This window comes from Amyelois transitella, chromosome 4 (genome assembly GCF_032362555.1).
Source record: "Amyelois transitella isolate CPQ chromosome 4, ilAmyTran1.1, whole genome shotgun sequence".
NCBI lineage: Eukaryota > Metazoa > Arthropoda > Insecta > Lepidoptera > Pyralidae > Amyelois > Amyelois transitella.
This window is the reverse complement of record NC_083507.1, coordinates 15001-30702: the sequence shown is the minus strand read 5'-3', so window position 1 is coordinate 30702 and position 15702 is coordinate 15001. Positions and strand designations below refer to the sequence as shown.

The 15702-nt window shown below is 47.9% G+C and overlaps 1 protein-coding gene across 1 annotated transcript; it reads left to right on the top strand.

Annotated features, from left to right (window-relative positions):
- Nucleotides 1–800: 800 nt before the first annotated feature.
- On the top strand, nucleotides 801–12682 carry LOC132904389 (uncharacterized). Its single transcript, XM_060954681.1, has 2 exons — nucleotides 801–944; nucleotides 10634–12682. Exons 1-2 carry the CDS (start codon nucleotides 801–803, stop codon nucleotides 12680–12682), a joined length of 2193 nt encoding a protein of 730 aa, XP_060810664.1.
- The last annotated feature ends 3020 nt before the right edge of the window (nucleotides 12683–15702 follow it).

The window sequence follows — 15702 nt, the reverse complement described above, 5'->3', positions numbered from 1 at the left end:
CGTCGCGCTGCTCATTAGTGTCGAACTCTACCTTGAGCATGTTCTGGCGCAAGGGTTTTACTTTTGAGGGAGCGAACGTTGTTTTGCGGAAGGAGATGTTCTTTTTCCACGCATCAAGTACTACTGGCTGCTGCTTGTCGCTAGACTCCTTAGCCTTTATGATGATGGAGGGCAAGGTGCGCGAAGGAGGAGGAATGCTCTTGGGGGGGGAGGGCGTCGCCACGGCCGCGGCGAAGGATTTAGCAGGCGCTGGTGGAGAGGGCGCTGGCGTCGTCGGCGTCATGGCCTTGAGTTCCTCGCGGATACTCTCCCGAATAATAGAGAGCAATGTGCTCTGGTCCGGGAGGATCTCCGGAGTCGGAGGAACCGGCGCAATCGCGACCGTTGGCCCGGCCTCATTGATCTTTGCCAACGCCTGCGCAGATCTTTGAATCTCTTGCGCCGCAGCCGCGATAAGCCGCTTGTTGGTGGCTGTGACGCTCTTCCCCTCATTAACGGCTTTGTTAATGGTGTACGTCAGTTTGGTGACTACCGTCATGAAAGAGTCAAGACTCTTCACGTCCTCGGAGCGAGCGGGCAGTTCAATTATCATGGTGCTGGAGGATTTGCTGGACTTGGTGGCGGTTGGTTTTTTAGCGGGCGCAACTTTGGTGATTGTTTGTGAGGCAATGGCGTCACTCACTTCGGGTGTTTCAGTGTCAGACATGTACCGAAGGTGGGGCATGTCTGATCCGGGGGAGAGTTGGAAATCTATGCTGGGGGTTAGGAGATCCTCATCCTCCATCTCGCTAATGGGCGCAATGTTCGCACAAGTGCGATCGGAGAGACCAGCTGTTGTTAAGAAGGCCCTGGAATGGCCAGCCACAGGTGATGAAGACCGCGAAGGGCGATTGGGGGGTGCAGGGGGAGGTCGATTAGTCGCCTCCTTCCGGGTGGGAGACCGGGTGAGCCCCATGGTCTCGTCGGTGTGTAAGTGAAAATTTATTCAATATGAAAATCAAAAACCAACTGTAAATAATAAAAACTATTGCTTTTAATGGGTTGAAATCTACTTAGGAACTAATTTTAGGACGGGACCAACACTAAGCGATAGCCGAAAACGAAAAAATTCACTCAGGAAAAAAGTCGATTTTCGCTTTCGACTTACGTCGGCGAGCGGTCCTTACCTACCTGATGAAACTAGGGTGGGCGGGGGGGCGAATTTTTCGCGTATTTTGCCCGGGGATGGCTCAAAATGACGGGATAGGCAGCCCGAACAATAATCAGAAGTACTTAAGGGGGGGTCCGGAAGAAAAAATTCGGTTTTTAGACAAAAATGGATGATTGAACTACTGAAAAATCGTAACAGAAGAAAAATGACAAAATAGTATGAAAAATTCGAGGATATGGAGACGGCTGGTATGCAGAATGGATGGCGGCGTCAAGACGAAGAGATCAAGGTATCACAAGTGGGTATGGGTACACAAGAGATGGGATGCCGATATATGGGTGCGAGGTATAAGGTAACCTCGGTAGGTATTTAAAATATGAAAAAAATTAATAATTAAAAAACTACTGAACGGATTCTAATGGTTGGGGTGTCAAAAGATGGGGAATACCGAGACGAATTATAGACAGAAACTAACTAGACCGATTTTGATAGAAAAAATTTGGAATATCGACAAAAAACTGTAATTTTGGAGAACTGAAACTACTAAAACCTGAAAAACTTTGCGAATTTTTCGCGTATTTTGCCCGGGGATGGCTCAAAATGACGGGATAGGCAGCCCGAACAATAATCAGAAGTACTTAAGGGGGGGTCCGGAAGAAAAAATTCGGTTTTTAGACAAAAATGGATGATTGAACTACTGAAAAATCGTAACAGAAGAAAAATGACAAAATAGTATGAAAAATTCGAGGATATGGAGACGGCTGGTATGCAGAATGGATGGCGGCGTCAAGACGAAGAGATCAAGGTATCACAAGTGGGTATGGGTACACAAGAGATGGGATGCCGATATATGGGTGCGAGGTATAAGGTAACCTCGGTAGGTATTTAAAATATGAAAAAAATTAATAATTAAAAAACTACTGAACGGATTCTAATGGTTGGGGTGTCAAAAGATGGGGAATACCGAGACGAATTATAGACAGAAACTAACTAGACCGATTTTGATAGAAAAAATTTGGAATATCGACAAAAAACTGTAATTTTGGAGAACTGAAACTACTAAAACCTGAAAAACTTTGCGAATTTTTCGCGTATTTTGCCCGGGGATGGCTCAAAATGACGGGATAGGCAGCCCGAACAATAATCAGAAGTACTTAAGGGGGGGTCCGGAAGAAAAAATTCGGTTTTTAGACAAAAATGGATGATTGAACTACTGAAAAATCGTAACAGAAGAAAAATGACAAAATAGTATGAAAAATTCGAGGATATGGAGACGGCTGGTATGCAGAATGGATGGCGGCGTCAAGACGAAGAGATCAAGGTATCACAAGTGGGTATGGGTACACAAGAGATGGGATGCCGATATATGGGTGCGAGGTATAAGGTAACCTCGGTAGGTATTTAAAATATGAAAAAAATTAATAATTAAAAAACTACTGAACGGATTCTAATGGTTGGGGTGTCAAAAGATGGGGAATACCGAGACGAATTATAGACAGAAACTAACTAGACCGATTTTGATAGAAAAAATTTGGAATATCGACAAAAAACTGTAATTTTGGAGAACTGAAACTACTAAAACCTGAAAAACTTTGCGAATTTTTCGCGTATTTTGCCCGGGGATGGCTCAAAATGACGGGATAGGCAGCCCGAACAATAATCAGAAGTACTTAAGGGGGGGTCCGGAAGAAAAAATTCGGTTTTTAGACAAAAATGGATGATTGAACTACTGAAAAATCGTAACAGAAGAAAAATGACAAAATAGTATGAAAAATTCGAGGATATGGAGACGGCTGGTATGCAGAATGGATGGCGGCGTCAAGACGAAGAGATCAAGGTATCACAAGTGGGTATGGGTACACAAGAGATGGGATGCCGATATATGGGTGCGAGGTATAAGGTAACCTCGGTAGGTATTTAAAATATGAAAAAAATTAATAATTAAAAAACTACTGAACGGATTCTAATGGTTGGGGTGTCAAAAGATGGGGAATACCGAGACGAATTATAGACAGAAACTAACTAGACCGATTTTGATAGAAAAAATTTGGAATATCGACAAAAAACTGTAATTTTGGAGAACTGAAACTACTAAAACCTGAAAAACTTTGCGAATTTTTCGCGTATTTTGCCCGGGGATGGCTCAAAATGACGGGATAGGCAGCCCGAACAATAATCAGAAGTACTTAAGGGGGGGTCCGGAAGAAAAAATTCGGTTTTTAGACAAAAAAACTACTGAAAAATCGTAACAGAAGAAAAATGACAAAATAGTATGAAAAATTCGAGGATATGGAGACGGCTGGTATGCAGAATGGATGGCGGCGTCAAGACGAAGAGATCAAGGTATCACAAGTGGGTATGGGTACACAAGAGATGGGATGCCGATATATGGGTGCGAGGTATAAGGTAACCTCGGTAGGTATTTAAAATATGAAAAAAATTAATAATTAAAAAACTACTGAACGGATTCTAATGGTTGGGGTGTCAAAAGATGGGGAATACCGAGACGAATTATAGACAGAAACTAACTAGACCGATTTTGATAGAAAAAATTTGGAATATCGACAAAAAACTGTAATTTTGGAGAACTGAAACTACTAAAACCTGAAAAACTTTGCGAATTTTTCGCGTATTTTGCCCGGGGATGGCTCAAAATGACGGGATAGGCAGCCCGAACAATAATCAGAAGTACTTAAGGGGGGGTCCGGAAGAAAAAATTCGGTTTTTAGACAAAAATGGATGATTGAACTACTGAAAAATCGTAACAGAAGAAAAATGACAAAATAGTATGAAAAATTCGAGGATATGGAGACGGCTGGTATGCAGAATGGATGGCGGCGTCAAGACGAAGAGATCAAGGTATCACAAGTGGGTATGGGTACACAAGAGATGGGATGCCGATATATGGGTGCGAGGTATAAGGTAACCTCGGTAGGTATTTAAAATATGAAAAAAATTAATAATTAAAAAACTACTGAACGGATTCTAATGGTTGGGGTGTCAAAAGATGGGGAATACCGAGACGAATTATAGACAGAAACTAACTAGACCGATTTTGATAGAAAAAATTTGGAATATCGACAAAAAACTGTAATTTTGGAGAACTGAAACTACTAAAACCTGAAAAACTTTGCGAATTTTTCGCGTATTTTGCCCGGGGATGGCTCAAAATGACGGGATAGGCAGCCCGAACAATAATCAGAAGTACTTAAGGGGGGGTCCGGAAGAAAAAATTCGGTTTTTAGACAAAAATGGATGATTGAACTACTGAAAAATCGTAACAGAAGAAAAATGACAAAATAGTATGAAAAATTCGAGGATATGGAGACGGCTGGTATGCAGAATGGATGGCGGCGTCAAGACGAAGAGATCAAGGTATCACAAGTGGGTATGGGTACACAAGAGATGGGATGCCGATATATGGGTGCGAGGTATAAGGTAACCTCGGTAGGTATTTAAAATATGAAAAAAATTAATAATTAAAAAACTACTGAACGGATTCTAATGGTTGGGGTGTCAAAAGATGGGGAATACCGAGACGAATTATAGACAGAAACTAACTAGACCGATTTTGATAGAAAAAATTTGGAATATCGACAAAAAACTGTAATTTTGGAGAACTGAAACTACTAAAACCTGAAAAACTTTGCGAATTTTTCGCGTATTTTGCCCGGGGATGGCTCAAAATGACGGGATAGGCAGCCCGAACAATAATCAGAAGTACTTAAGGGGGGGTCCGGAAGAAAAAATTCGGTTTTTAGACAAAAATGGATGATTGAACTACTGAAAAATCGTAACAGAAGAAAAATGACAAAATAGTATGAAAAATTCGAGGATATGGAGACGGCTGGTATGCAGAATGGATGGCGGCGTCAAGACGAAGAGATCAAGGTATCACAAGTGGGTATGGGTACACAAGAGATGGGATGCCGATATATGGGTGCGAGGTATAAGGTAACCTCGGTAGGTATTTAAAATATGAAAAAAATTAATAATTAAAAAACTACTGAACGGATTCTAATGGTTGGGGTGTCAAAAGATGGGGAATACCGAGACGAATTATAGACAGAAACTAACTAGACCGATTTTGATAGAAAAAATTTGGAATATCGACAAAAAACTGTAATTTTGGAGAACTGAAACTACTAAAACCTGAAAAACTTTGCGAATTTTTCGCGTATTTTGCCCGGGGATGGCTCAAAATGACGGGATAGGCAGCCCGAACAATAATCAGAAGTACTTAAGGGGGGGTCCGGAAGAAAAAATTCGGTTTTTAGACAAAAATGGATGATTGAACTACTGAAAAATCGTAACAGAAGAAAAATGACAAAATAGTATGAAAAATTCGAGGATATGGAGACGGCTGGTATGCAGAATGGATGGCGGCGTCAAGACGAAGAGATCAAGGTATCACAAGTGGGTATGGGTACACAAGAGATGGGATGCCGATATATGGGTGCGAGGTATAAGGTAACCTCGGTAGGTATTTAAAATATGAAAAAAATTAATAATTAAAAAACTACTGAACGGATTCTAATGGTTGGGGTGTCAAAAGATGGGGAATACCGAGACGAATTATAGACAGAAACTAACTAGACCGATTTTGATAGAAAAAATTTGGAATATCGACAAAAAACTGTAATTTTGGAGAACTGAAACTACTAAAACCTGAAAAACTTTGCGAATTTTTCGCGTATTTTGCCCGGGGATGGCTCAAAATGACGGGATAGGCAGCCCGAACAATAATCAGAAGTACTTAAGGGGGGGTCCGGAAGAAAAAATTCGGTTTTTAGACAAAAATGGATGATTGAACTACTGAAAAATCGTAACAGAAGAAAAATGACAAAATAGTATGAAAAATTCGAGGATATGGAGACGGCTGGTATGCAGAATGGATGGCGGCGTCAAGACGAAGAGATCAAGGTATCACAAGTGGGTATGGGTACACAAGAGATGGGATGCCGATATATGGGTGCGAGGTATAAGGTAACCTCGGTAGGTATTTAAAATATGAAAAAAATTAATAATTAAAAAACTACTGAACGGATTCTAATGGTTGGGGTGTCAAAAGATGGGGAATACCGAGACGAATTATAGACAGAAACTAACTAGACCGATTTTGATAGAAAAAATTTGGAATATCGACAAAAAACTGTAATTTTGGAGAACTGAAACTACTAAAACCTGAAAAACTTTGCGAATTTTTCGCGTATTTTGCCCGGGGATGGCTCAAAATGACGGGATAGGCAGCCCGAACAATAATCAGAAGTACTTAAGGGGGGGTCCGGAAGAAAAAATTCGGTTTTTAGACAAAAATGGATGATTGAACTACTGAAAAATCGTAACAGAAGAAAAATGACAAAATAGTATGAAAAATTCGAGGATATGGAGACGGCTGGTATGCAGAATGGATGGCGGCGTCAAGACGAAGAGATCAAGGTATCACAAGTGGGTATGGGTACACAAGAGATGGGATGCCGATATATGGGTGCGAGGTATAAGGTAACCTCGGTAGGTATTTAAAATATGAAAAAAATTAATAATTAAAAAACTACTGAACGGATTCTAATGGTTGGGGTGTCAAAAGATGGGGAATACCGAGACGAATTATAGACAGAAACTAACTAGACCGATTTTGATAGAAAAAATTTGGAATATCGACAAAAAACTGTAATTTTGGAGAACTGAAACTACTAAAACCTGAAAAACTTTGCGAATTTTTCGCGTATTTTGCCCGGGGATGGCTCAAAATGACGGGATAGGCAGCCCGAACAATAATCAGAAGTACTTAAGGGGGGGTCCGGAAGAAAAAATTCGGTTTTTAGACAAAAATGGATGATTGAACTACTGAAAAATCGTAACAGAAGAAAAATGACAAAATAGTATGAAAAATTCGAGGATATGGAGACGGCTGGTATGCAGAATGGATGGCGGCGTCAAGACGAAGAGATCAAGGTATCACAAGTGGGTATGGGTACACAAGAGATGGGATCGGTTAGGTTAGGTTAGGTTAGGTTAGGTTAGGTTAGGTTAGGTTAGGTTAGGTTAGGTTAGGTTAGGTTAGGTTAGGTTAGGTTAGGTTAGGTTAGGTTAGGTTAGGTTAGGTTAGGTTAGGTTAGGTTAGGTTAGGTTAGGTTAGGTTAGGTTAGGTTAGGTTAGGTTAGGTTAGGTTAGGTTAGGTTAGGTTAGGTTAGGTTAGGTTAGGTTAGGTTAGGTTAGGTTAGGTTAGGTTAGGTTAGGTTAGGTTAGGTTAGGTTAGGTTAGGTTAGGTTAGGTTAGGTTAGGTTAGGTTAGGTTAGGTTAGGTTAGGTTAGGTTAGGTTAGGTTAGGTTAGGTTAGGTTAGGTTAGGTTAGGTTAGGTTAGGTTAGGTTAGGTTAGGTTAGGTTAGGTTAGGTTAGGTTAGGTTAGGTTAGGTTAGGTTAGGTTAGGTTAGGTTAGGTTAGGTTAGGTTAGGTTAGGTTAGGTTAGGTTAGGTTAGGTTAGGTTAGGTTAGGTTAGGTTAGGTTAGGTTAGGTTAGGTTAGGTTAGGTTAGGTTAGGTTAGGTTAGGTTAGGTTAGGTTAGGTTAGGTTAGGTTAGGTTAGGTTAGGTTAGGTTAGGTTAGGTTAGGTTAGGTTAGGTTAGGTTAGGTTAGGTTAGGTTAGGTTAGGTTAGGTTAGGTTAGGTTAGGTTAGGTTAGGTTAGGTTAGGTTAGGTTAGGTTAGGTTAGGTTAGGTTAGGTTAGGTTAGGTTAGGTTAGGTTAGGTTAGGTTAGGTTAGGTTAGGTTAGGTTAGGTTAGGTTAGGTTAGGTTAGGTTAGGTTAGGTTAGGTTAGGTTAGGTTAGGTTAGGTTAGGTTAGGTTAGGTTAGGTTAGGTTAGGTTAGGTTAGGTTAGGTTAGGTTAGGTTAGGTTAGGTTAGGTTAGGTTAGGTTAGGTTAGGTTAGGTTAGGTTAGGTTAGGTTAGGTTAGGTTAGGTTAGGTTAGGTTAGGTTAGGTTAGGTTAGGTTAGGTTAGGTTAGGTTAGGTTAGGTTAGGTTAGGTTAGGTTAGGTTAGGTTAGGTTAGGTTAGGTTAGGTTAGGTTAGGTTAGGTTAGGTTAGGTTAGGTTAGGTTAGGTTAGGTTAGGTTAGGTTAGGTTAGGTTAGGTTAGGTTAGGTTAGGTTAGGTTAGGTTAGGTTAGGTTAGGTTAGGTTAGGTTAGGTTAGGTTAGGTTAGGTTAGGTTAGGTTAGGTTAGGTTAGGTTAGGTTAGGTTAGGTTAGGTTAGGTTAGGTTAGGTTAGGTTAGGTTAGGTTAGGTTAGGTTAGGTTAGGTTAGGTTAGGTTAGGTTAGGTTAGGTTAGGTTAGGTTAGGTTAGGTTAGGTTAGGTTAGGTTAGGTTAGGTTAGGTTAGGTTAGGTTAGGTTAGGTTAGGTTAGGTTAGGTTAGGTTAGGTTAGGTTAGGTTAGGTTAGGTTAGGTTAGGTTAGGTTAGGTTAGGTTAGGTTAGGTTAGGTTAGGTTAGGTTAGGTTAGGTTAGGTTAGGTTAGGTTAGGTTAGGTTAGGTTAGGTTAGGTTAGGTTAGGTTAGGTTAGGTTAGGTTAGGTTAGGTTAGGTTAGGTTAGGTTAGGTTAGGTTAGGTTAGGTTAGGTTAGGTTAGGTTAGGTTAGGTTAGGTTAGGTTAGGTTAGGTTAGGTTAGGTTAGGTTAGGTTAGGTTAGGTTAGGTTAGGTTAGGTTAGGTTAGGTTAGGTTAGGTTAGGTTAGGTTAGGTTAGGTTAGGTTAGGTTAGGTTAGGTTAGGTTAGGTTAGGTTAGGTTAGGTTAGGTTAGGTTAGGTTAGGTTAGGTTAGGTTAGGTTAGGTTAGGTTAGGTTAGGTTAGGTTAGGTTAGGTTAGGTTAGGTTAGGTTAGGTTAGGTTAGGTTAGGTTAGGTTAGGTTAGGTTAGGTTAGGTTAGGTTAGGTTAGGTTAGGTTAGGTTAGGTTAGGTTAGGTTAGGTTAGGTTAGGTTAGGTTAGGTTAGGTTAGGTTAGGTTAGGTTAGGTTAGGTTAGGTTAGGTTAGGTTAGGTTAGGTTAGGTTAGGTTAGGTTAGGTTAGGTTAGGTTAGGTTAGGTTAGGTTAGGTTAGGTTAGGTTAGGTTAGGTTAGGTTAGGTTAGGTTAGGTTAGGTTAGGTTAGGTTAGGTTAGGTTAGGTTAGGTTAGGTTAGGTTAGGTTAGGTTAGGTTAGGTTAGGTTAGGTTAGGTTAGGTTAGGTTAGGTTAGGTTAGGTTAGGTTAGGTTAGGTTAGGTTAGGTTAGGTTAGGTTAGGTTAGGTTAGGTTAGGTTAGGTTAGGTTAGGTTAGGTTAGGTTAGGTTAGGTTAGGTTAGGTTAGGTTAGGTTAGGTTAGGTTAGGTTAGGTTAGGTTAGGTTAGGTTAGGTTAGGTTAGGTTAGGTTAGGTTAGGTTAGGTTAGGTTAGGTTAGGTTAGGTTAGGTTAGGTTAGGTTAGGTTAGGTTAGGTTAGGTTAGGTTAGGTTAGGTTAGGTTAGGTTAGGTTAGGTTAGGTTAGGTTAGGTTAGGTTAGGTTAGGTTAGGTTAGGTTAGGTTAGGTTAGGTTAGGTTAGGTTAGGTTAGGTTAGGTTAGGTTAGGTTAGGTTAGGTTAGGTTAGGTTAGGTTAGGTTAGGTTAGGTTAGGTTAGGTTAGGTTAGGTTAGGTTAGGTTAGGTTAGGTTAGGTTAGGTTAGGTTAGGTTAGGTTAGGTTAGGTTAGGTTAGGTTAGGTTAGGTTAGGTTAGGTTAGGTTAGGTTAGGTTAGGTTAGGTTAGGTTAGGTTAGGTTAGGTTAGGTTAGGTTAGGTTAGGTTAGGTTAGGTTAGGTTAGGTTAGGTTAGGTTAGGTTAGGTTAGGTTAGGTTAGGTTAGGTTAGGTTAGGTTAGGTTAGGTTAGGTTAGGTTAGGTTAGGTTAGGTTAGGTTAGGTTAGGTTAGGTTAGGTTAGGTTAGGTTAGGTTAGGTTAGGTTAGGTTAGGTTAGGTTAGGTTAGGTTAGGTTAGGTTAGGTTAGGTTAGGTTAGGTTAGGTTAGGTTAGGTTAGGTTAGGTTAGGTTAGGTTAGGTTAGGTTAGGTTAGGTTAGGTTAGGTTAGGTTAGGTTAGGTTAGGTTAGGTTAGGTTAGGTTAGGTTAGGTTAGGTTAGGTTAGGTTAGGTTAGGTTAGGTTAGGTTAGGTTAGGTTAGGTTAGGTTAGGTTAGGTTAGGTTAGGTTAGGTTAGGTTAGGTTAGGTTAGGTTAGGTTAGGTTAGGTTAGGTTAGGTTAGGTTAGGTTAGGTTAGGTTAGGTTAGGTTAGGTTAGGTTAGGTTAGGTTAGGTTAGGTTAGGTTAGGTTAGGTTAGGTTAGGTTAGGTTAGGTTAGGTTAGGTTAGGTTAGGTTAGGTTAGGTTAGGTTAGGTTAGGTTAGGTTAGGTTAGGTTAGGTTAGGTTAGGTTAGGTTAGGTTAGGTTAGGTTAGGTTAGGTTCAAGAACCGACATAGGGACGTAAGTCCCTTAATTCTGACGCCGCAGCCAGAGGCTGGCTCACTTTCCGATGCGGAATGGGTGAGCGTAGAGAGTCTGTTCGAGGAGCAACCCCGGCAGCGGGCTCCAAAAAGGGGCCGTGAGGGGGATGATTGTGCCAGTGCAGAAATGCCGGCACCGAAAGCGCCCAAGGCGCCAACTATGAAGGCCGTGAAAGCGGCCAAAAAAGGTGGTCGGCCGAAGTCGACTTTGTCCGCTGACGCCCGTCGGGAGTTAGTGGCGGCAAAGCGCGACGAGGCCGAAAAGATCGTGGCCGAGATGGCCAAAAAGGCGGAGACGCTGCAGGCGACATCGCCCGCAGACAAGGGCACCCTTGGGGACCAGGCCGCAACGAATATAAAAATTATTCGGGAAATTGCGGCCCATTCAGGGAACCTCAAGGGTACGTTTCAAAAGGGCCTGAAGGACGCTGCAGCGTCCCTAGAGAAGGTCATGTCGGCTCTGAGCTCCGGGTCGACAGGTGAGGAGACTGAGCGCCTGCGCGAAATCTGCGAGCGCATGGAAAATAAGATCTCCTCACTTGAGAAGGAAATGGCGGAGCTCAGAGCCGCCGTAGAAAGGGAGCGTCGGGCGGAATTCCGGCAGGAGAAGACTGAGGTGCTGCAGCGCCTCATTCTCACCACAATGGGTCCTGTGCTGGACGCCCGTTTTGAGGGCCTCCAGGACCGTCTCCTGCCGGAGAAACGTATGCGGCCCGCACTGGCGGCCGATAAACGCCGTACGCCGGCAAACCAGACGACGGATGAGAGGTTGGCTGCCTCGGTGGCCGACATGATCTCGGAGTCAGACGCCGATGTGGAGGAGGTGCCGGTGCCGGCTCCGGCAAGCCGTACTGCCGTATGGCGGAAGGCGCCCCCCCTACCGACCCCTGAACCTAAGCCCAGAAAGGGCAAAGGCAAACGGGGTAGGAAGGGAAAGGGCAAGAAAGGGAACTCTGCCCCTACGGCGCCTGAGCCGGTACCGTTGGCGACTCCACCACTGTCGTCACCGAGGTCGGCCAACTCTCCATCCTACGCAGCCGTAACGGCTGCGCCGGCGTCACGGCCACCCGCTCCGCCACCGGCTTCTGGGCCATCAGAAGTACCTTGGAAGAAGGTGCCGGAGAAGGGCTCCAGGAGGAAGGCCGCCGCTGCCGCTGCCCCACCCCGGGGTAACCAGGCTGCAGCCAAAAAAGAGAAGGGTCCACAACCGCTCAAACTCCGCCCACCGCGGTCGGCTGCTGTTGTGATCAGGCTGCGGCCGGACGCGGAAAAGCGTGGAGCGACCTATGGTCAGGTCATGGATCTGGCCATGGGTAAAGTGGACCTCGGCGCCCTGGGTATACCCGGGGTCAAGTTTAGAAAGGCGGCAACCGGTGCCCGCATCTTAGGGATAGCGGGCACTGAAAAGGACGACAAGGCCAACCTCCTGGCGTCCAAATTGAAGGAGGTCCTGGATCCTCAGGTAGCAGAGGTATCCAGGCCTCTAAAGAGTGTGGATATGCGCGTGCTGGAGCTGTGCGACTCCGCCACACCAGCCTTGGTGTGTAGCGCAATCGCTCGTGCGGGTCAATGCCCCGAATCGGAAATCCGAGTCGGGGACATTCTGGAGGACCGCTCGGGCGTTCGCACGGCCTGGGTAAGGTGTCCCATCGCAGCGGCCAAACGGCTGACCGCCAACGGCACCAGACTCCTAGTCGGATGGGTTTCGGCGCAGGTAAAACTGCTGCCGGCTAGGCCCATGCAGTGCTTCCGCTGCCTAGAGACGGGTCATGTCTCGCAGCGGTGCACTGCCGAGTCCGACAGGAGCCTGCTGTGCTACAGGTGCGGCGAGCCGGGTCACAAGGCCGCGGCGTGCAACGCCGCCCCCAAGTGCATCTTGTGCGCGGGGGCAGGCAAGCCGACGGGGCACCGCGTGGGGAGCAAGGCGTGCTCCAGCACGCGCCAAAATAAAAAAAGGAGAGGTGGGAAGCGGGGTGCGTCCGCGGCTACGGCCCAGACGCAGCCTGCTCGTGCGGCTCAGAGCGCCGAGGCGATGGAAACGGGGGCCTCTGAATAATTATGGCCCTCAAAGTTCTCCAGGCGAATATCAACCACTGCACTAGTGCACAGGACCTGTTGTGTCAGAGCATGGCGCAGTGGTTGATAGACGTGGCGGTGGTCTCTGAGCCGTACTTTGTCCCGCCCCGGGAAAACTGGGTGCGGGACGAAGACAGTGCGGTGGCGATCGTGTCATCGGCGAGCTCTTCGCCTCCTACATGTGTCGTGCGAGGTCATGGAGTGGTCTCGGCTCGTCTGGGTGACTTGGTTGTGGTTGGAGTTTATTTCTCGCCCAACCGTCCGCTCAACGAGTTCGAGTCATTCCTGACCCAGGTCGAGGCGCTGGTCCTGAGGAGTCACCCTCTCCCCGTGCTGGTTGCTGGAGATCTCAATGCCAAATCAACGGCATGGGGATCCCCCGCAACAGATGCGCGGGGTGCACTCATCGAGGAGTGGCTCATCACTAACGGGCTAGCGGTAGTGAATCGGGGGACGGCACCCACGTGCGTGCGATGGAACGGTAGCTCGCGACCGGACGTTACGTTCGCGAGCCCAGACCTAGCGCGCCGTGTCGAGGGCTGGAGCGTGTTGGAGGACGTGGAGACGCTCTCTGATCACCGTTACATACGGTTTGATCTCTCCGCGTCCTCGGTCGCTCCGAGCGGCCCAAGCCGAACTCCGAACGAGGCTGGCCCGAGGTGGCAGCTGAAGCGCCTCGACAAGGAGTTTCTCCGCGAGGCGGCCATTGTAAAAGGTTGGTCCCGTGCGCCGGTGAATGTGGTGGTAGAGGACGAGACCGAGTGGTTCCGGGGCGCGTTAGCAGAAATCTGCGACGCCTCGATGCCCCGGGCCAGTACTCGTCCTCCCAGAAGGTGGGTGTACTGGTGGTCGCCCGAGCTCTCGCGTCTGCGAGAAGCCTGTTTCAGGGCTAGACGCCAGTACGCCCGATACCGGAGGAGAAGGCGCAGGGACGAGTCCGAAGAGGCCGCCTTGTGCGCGACACTAGTGGAGGCGAAGAGATCGCTGAGGACCGCGATAGCATCCGCCAAGGAGGCAGCACGCGAGGAGCTGCTGGGTACCTTGGACCGCGATCCTTGGGGGCGCCCATATCGGCTGGTCCGGAATAAGCTCCGGCCGTATGCGGCCCCCCTGACGCGGACCTTGGATCCGCAGTTCCTCGGTGAGGTGGTGGCCGCTCTGTTCCCGCAGGGAGCGGCCTTTCAGCCCCCCAGTATGGCACCGCCACTGGCGGAAAGAAGCGAGGGCGTGGAGGCGATCCCGGAGGTGACCCGGGATGAGTTTGCTGCAGCCGTTACACGGCTGCGTGCGAAGAACGTCGCCCCGGGTCCTGATGGAGTTCCGGGTCGTGCCCTCGTCCTCGCTCTGGACGTTCTGGGGGAACGGCTGAGGGGGCTGTTCACAGCCTGTTTCGAGCAGGGAAGGTTTCCCGCGGCGTGGAAAGTGGGCCGACTAGTCCTACTGCAGAAGGAGGGACGTCCGGCGGATTCTCCGACCGGGTTCCGTCCCCTCGTCGTGCTCGATGAGGCCGGCAAATTGCTGGAAAGGGTCGTTGCTGACCGCCTCGTCGAGCACCTGGAGAGAGTCGGGCCGGACCTGGCGGATCGCCAATACGGGTTCCGCCGGAGGCGGTCGACGATTCACGCCGTGCTGAGGGTGAAGTCCTTGGCGCAGGATGCGGTTGCCCAGGGTGAGGTGGTCGTGGCGGTGTCTTTGGACATCGCCAACGCCTTTAACTCCCTCCCCTGGTCTTGCATTGTGGAGGCACTCCGATACCATGGGGTGCCGACCTACCTGCGTCGGGTCATCCAGGACTACCTCTCAGAGAGATGGATAATCTTCCCTGACCGAAACGGTTGGACGAAGAGTTCAATGACGCGCGGTGTTCCACAGGGTTCTGTCTTAGGACCGCTCCTGTGGAACATCGGTTACGATTGGGTGCTGCGGACGGTCACTCTGCCCTGGGTGGAGGTCGTCTGCTACGCGGACGACACACTCGTGACCGCCCGCGGCGCCACATATAGGGAGGCGTCATTGCTCGCCACTGCGGGAGTCGCTGAAGTGGTGCGCCGGATCCGTCGACTGGGTCTGGAGGTGGCTCTCCACAAATCCGAGGCGCTGTGCTTCCATGGCCCTCGGAGGAAGCCGCCTGCAGACGCCAGTCTGACGGTTGGAGGTGTTTCAATTGCCATCAAGCAATCGATGCGCTACCTGGGCATCGTTCTTGATGGCAGATGGAACTTCGGCGCCCACTTCGCGGAATTAGCGCCGCGCGTGACGACGGCGGCCGGAGCGCTGACTCGGCTCATGCCGAATCTGGGAGGTCCAGAAGCGTCCTGCAGGCGCTTGTACATGGGGGTCGTGCGATCGATAGCCCTTTACGGGGCCCCCGTATGGGCGGATGCGCTCTCTCGCCAAAACCTCGCTTCCCTGCGGAGGCCACAGAGGCTGATGGCGACGAGAGCCGCAAGGGGATATCGCACGATCTCCTTTGAGGCAGCGTCTGTGCTGGCCGGTTCCATTCCCTGGGACCTAGAGGCGAAAACCCTCGCGTCGCTGTTCTTCTGGCGCGAGGAGGCCGTGGCCCAGGGTCACCGGTTGGCACCGAGGGAGATCGCAGGACGCCGCAATGAGCTGTGTCAGCGCTCCATTGAAGAGTGGTCCCAAAGGCTGGAGCAGCCGACTGCTGGGCGTAGAACCGTCGAGGCGGTCCGTCCGGTGTTGGGACAGTGGTTGGCGAGGCAGCACGGTAGCCTGACTTACCGTCTGACCCAGATGCTCTCCGGACATGGTTGTTTCGGAGGGTATCTGTGTCTGATCGGTCGGGAGCCGTCTGCTATCTGCCACCACTGTGACGGATGTGCTGACGAGGACGCCCAGCACACCTTGGAGGTTTGCCCAGCCTGGGACCAAGACCGCGCGGAGCTTCGCGCGGTCGTGGGGGACGACCTTTCCCTGCCGGCTGTCGTGAGACAGATGGTCGACAGCGAGAGGTCGTGGACAGCAGTGCAGACCTTTGCG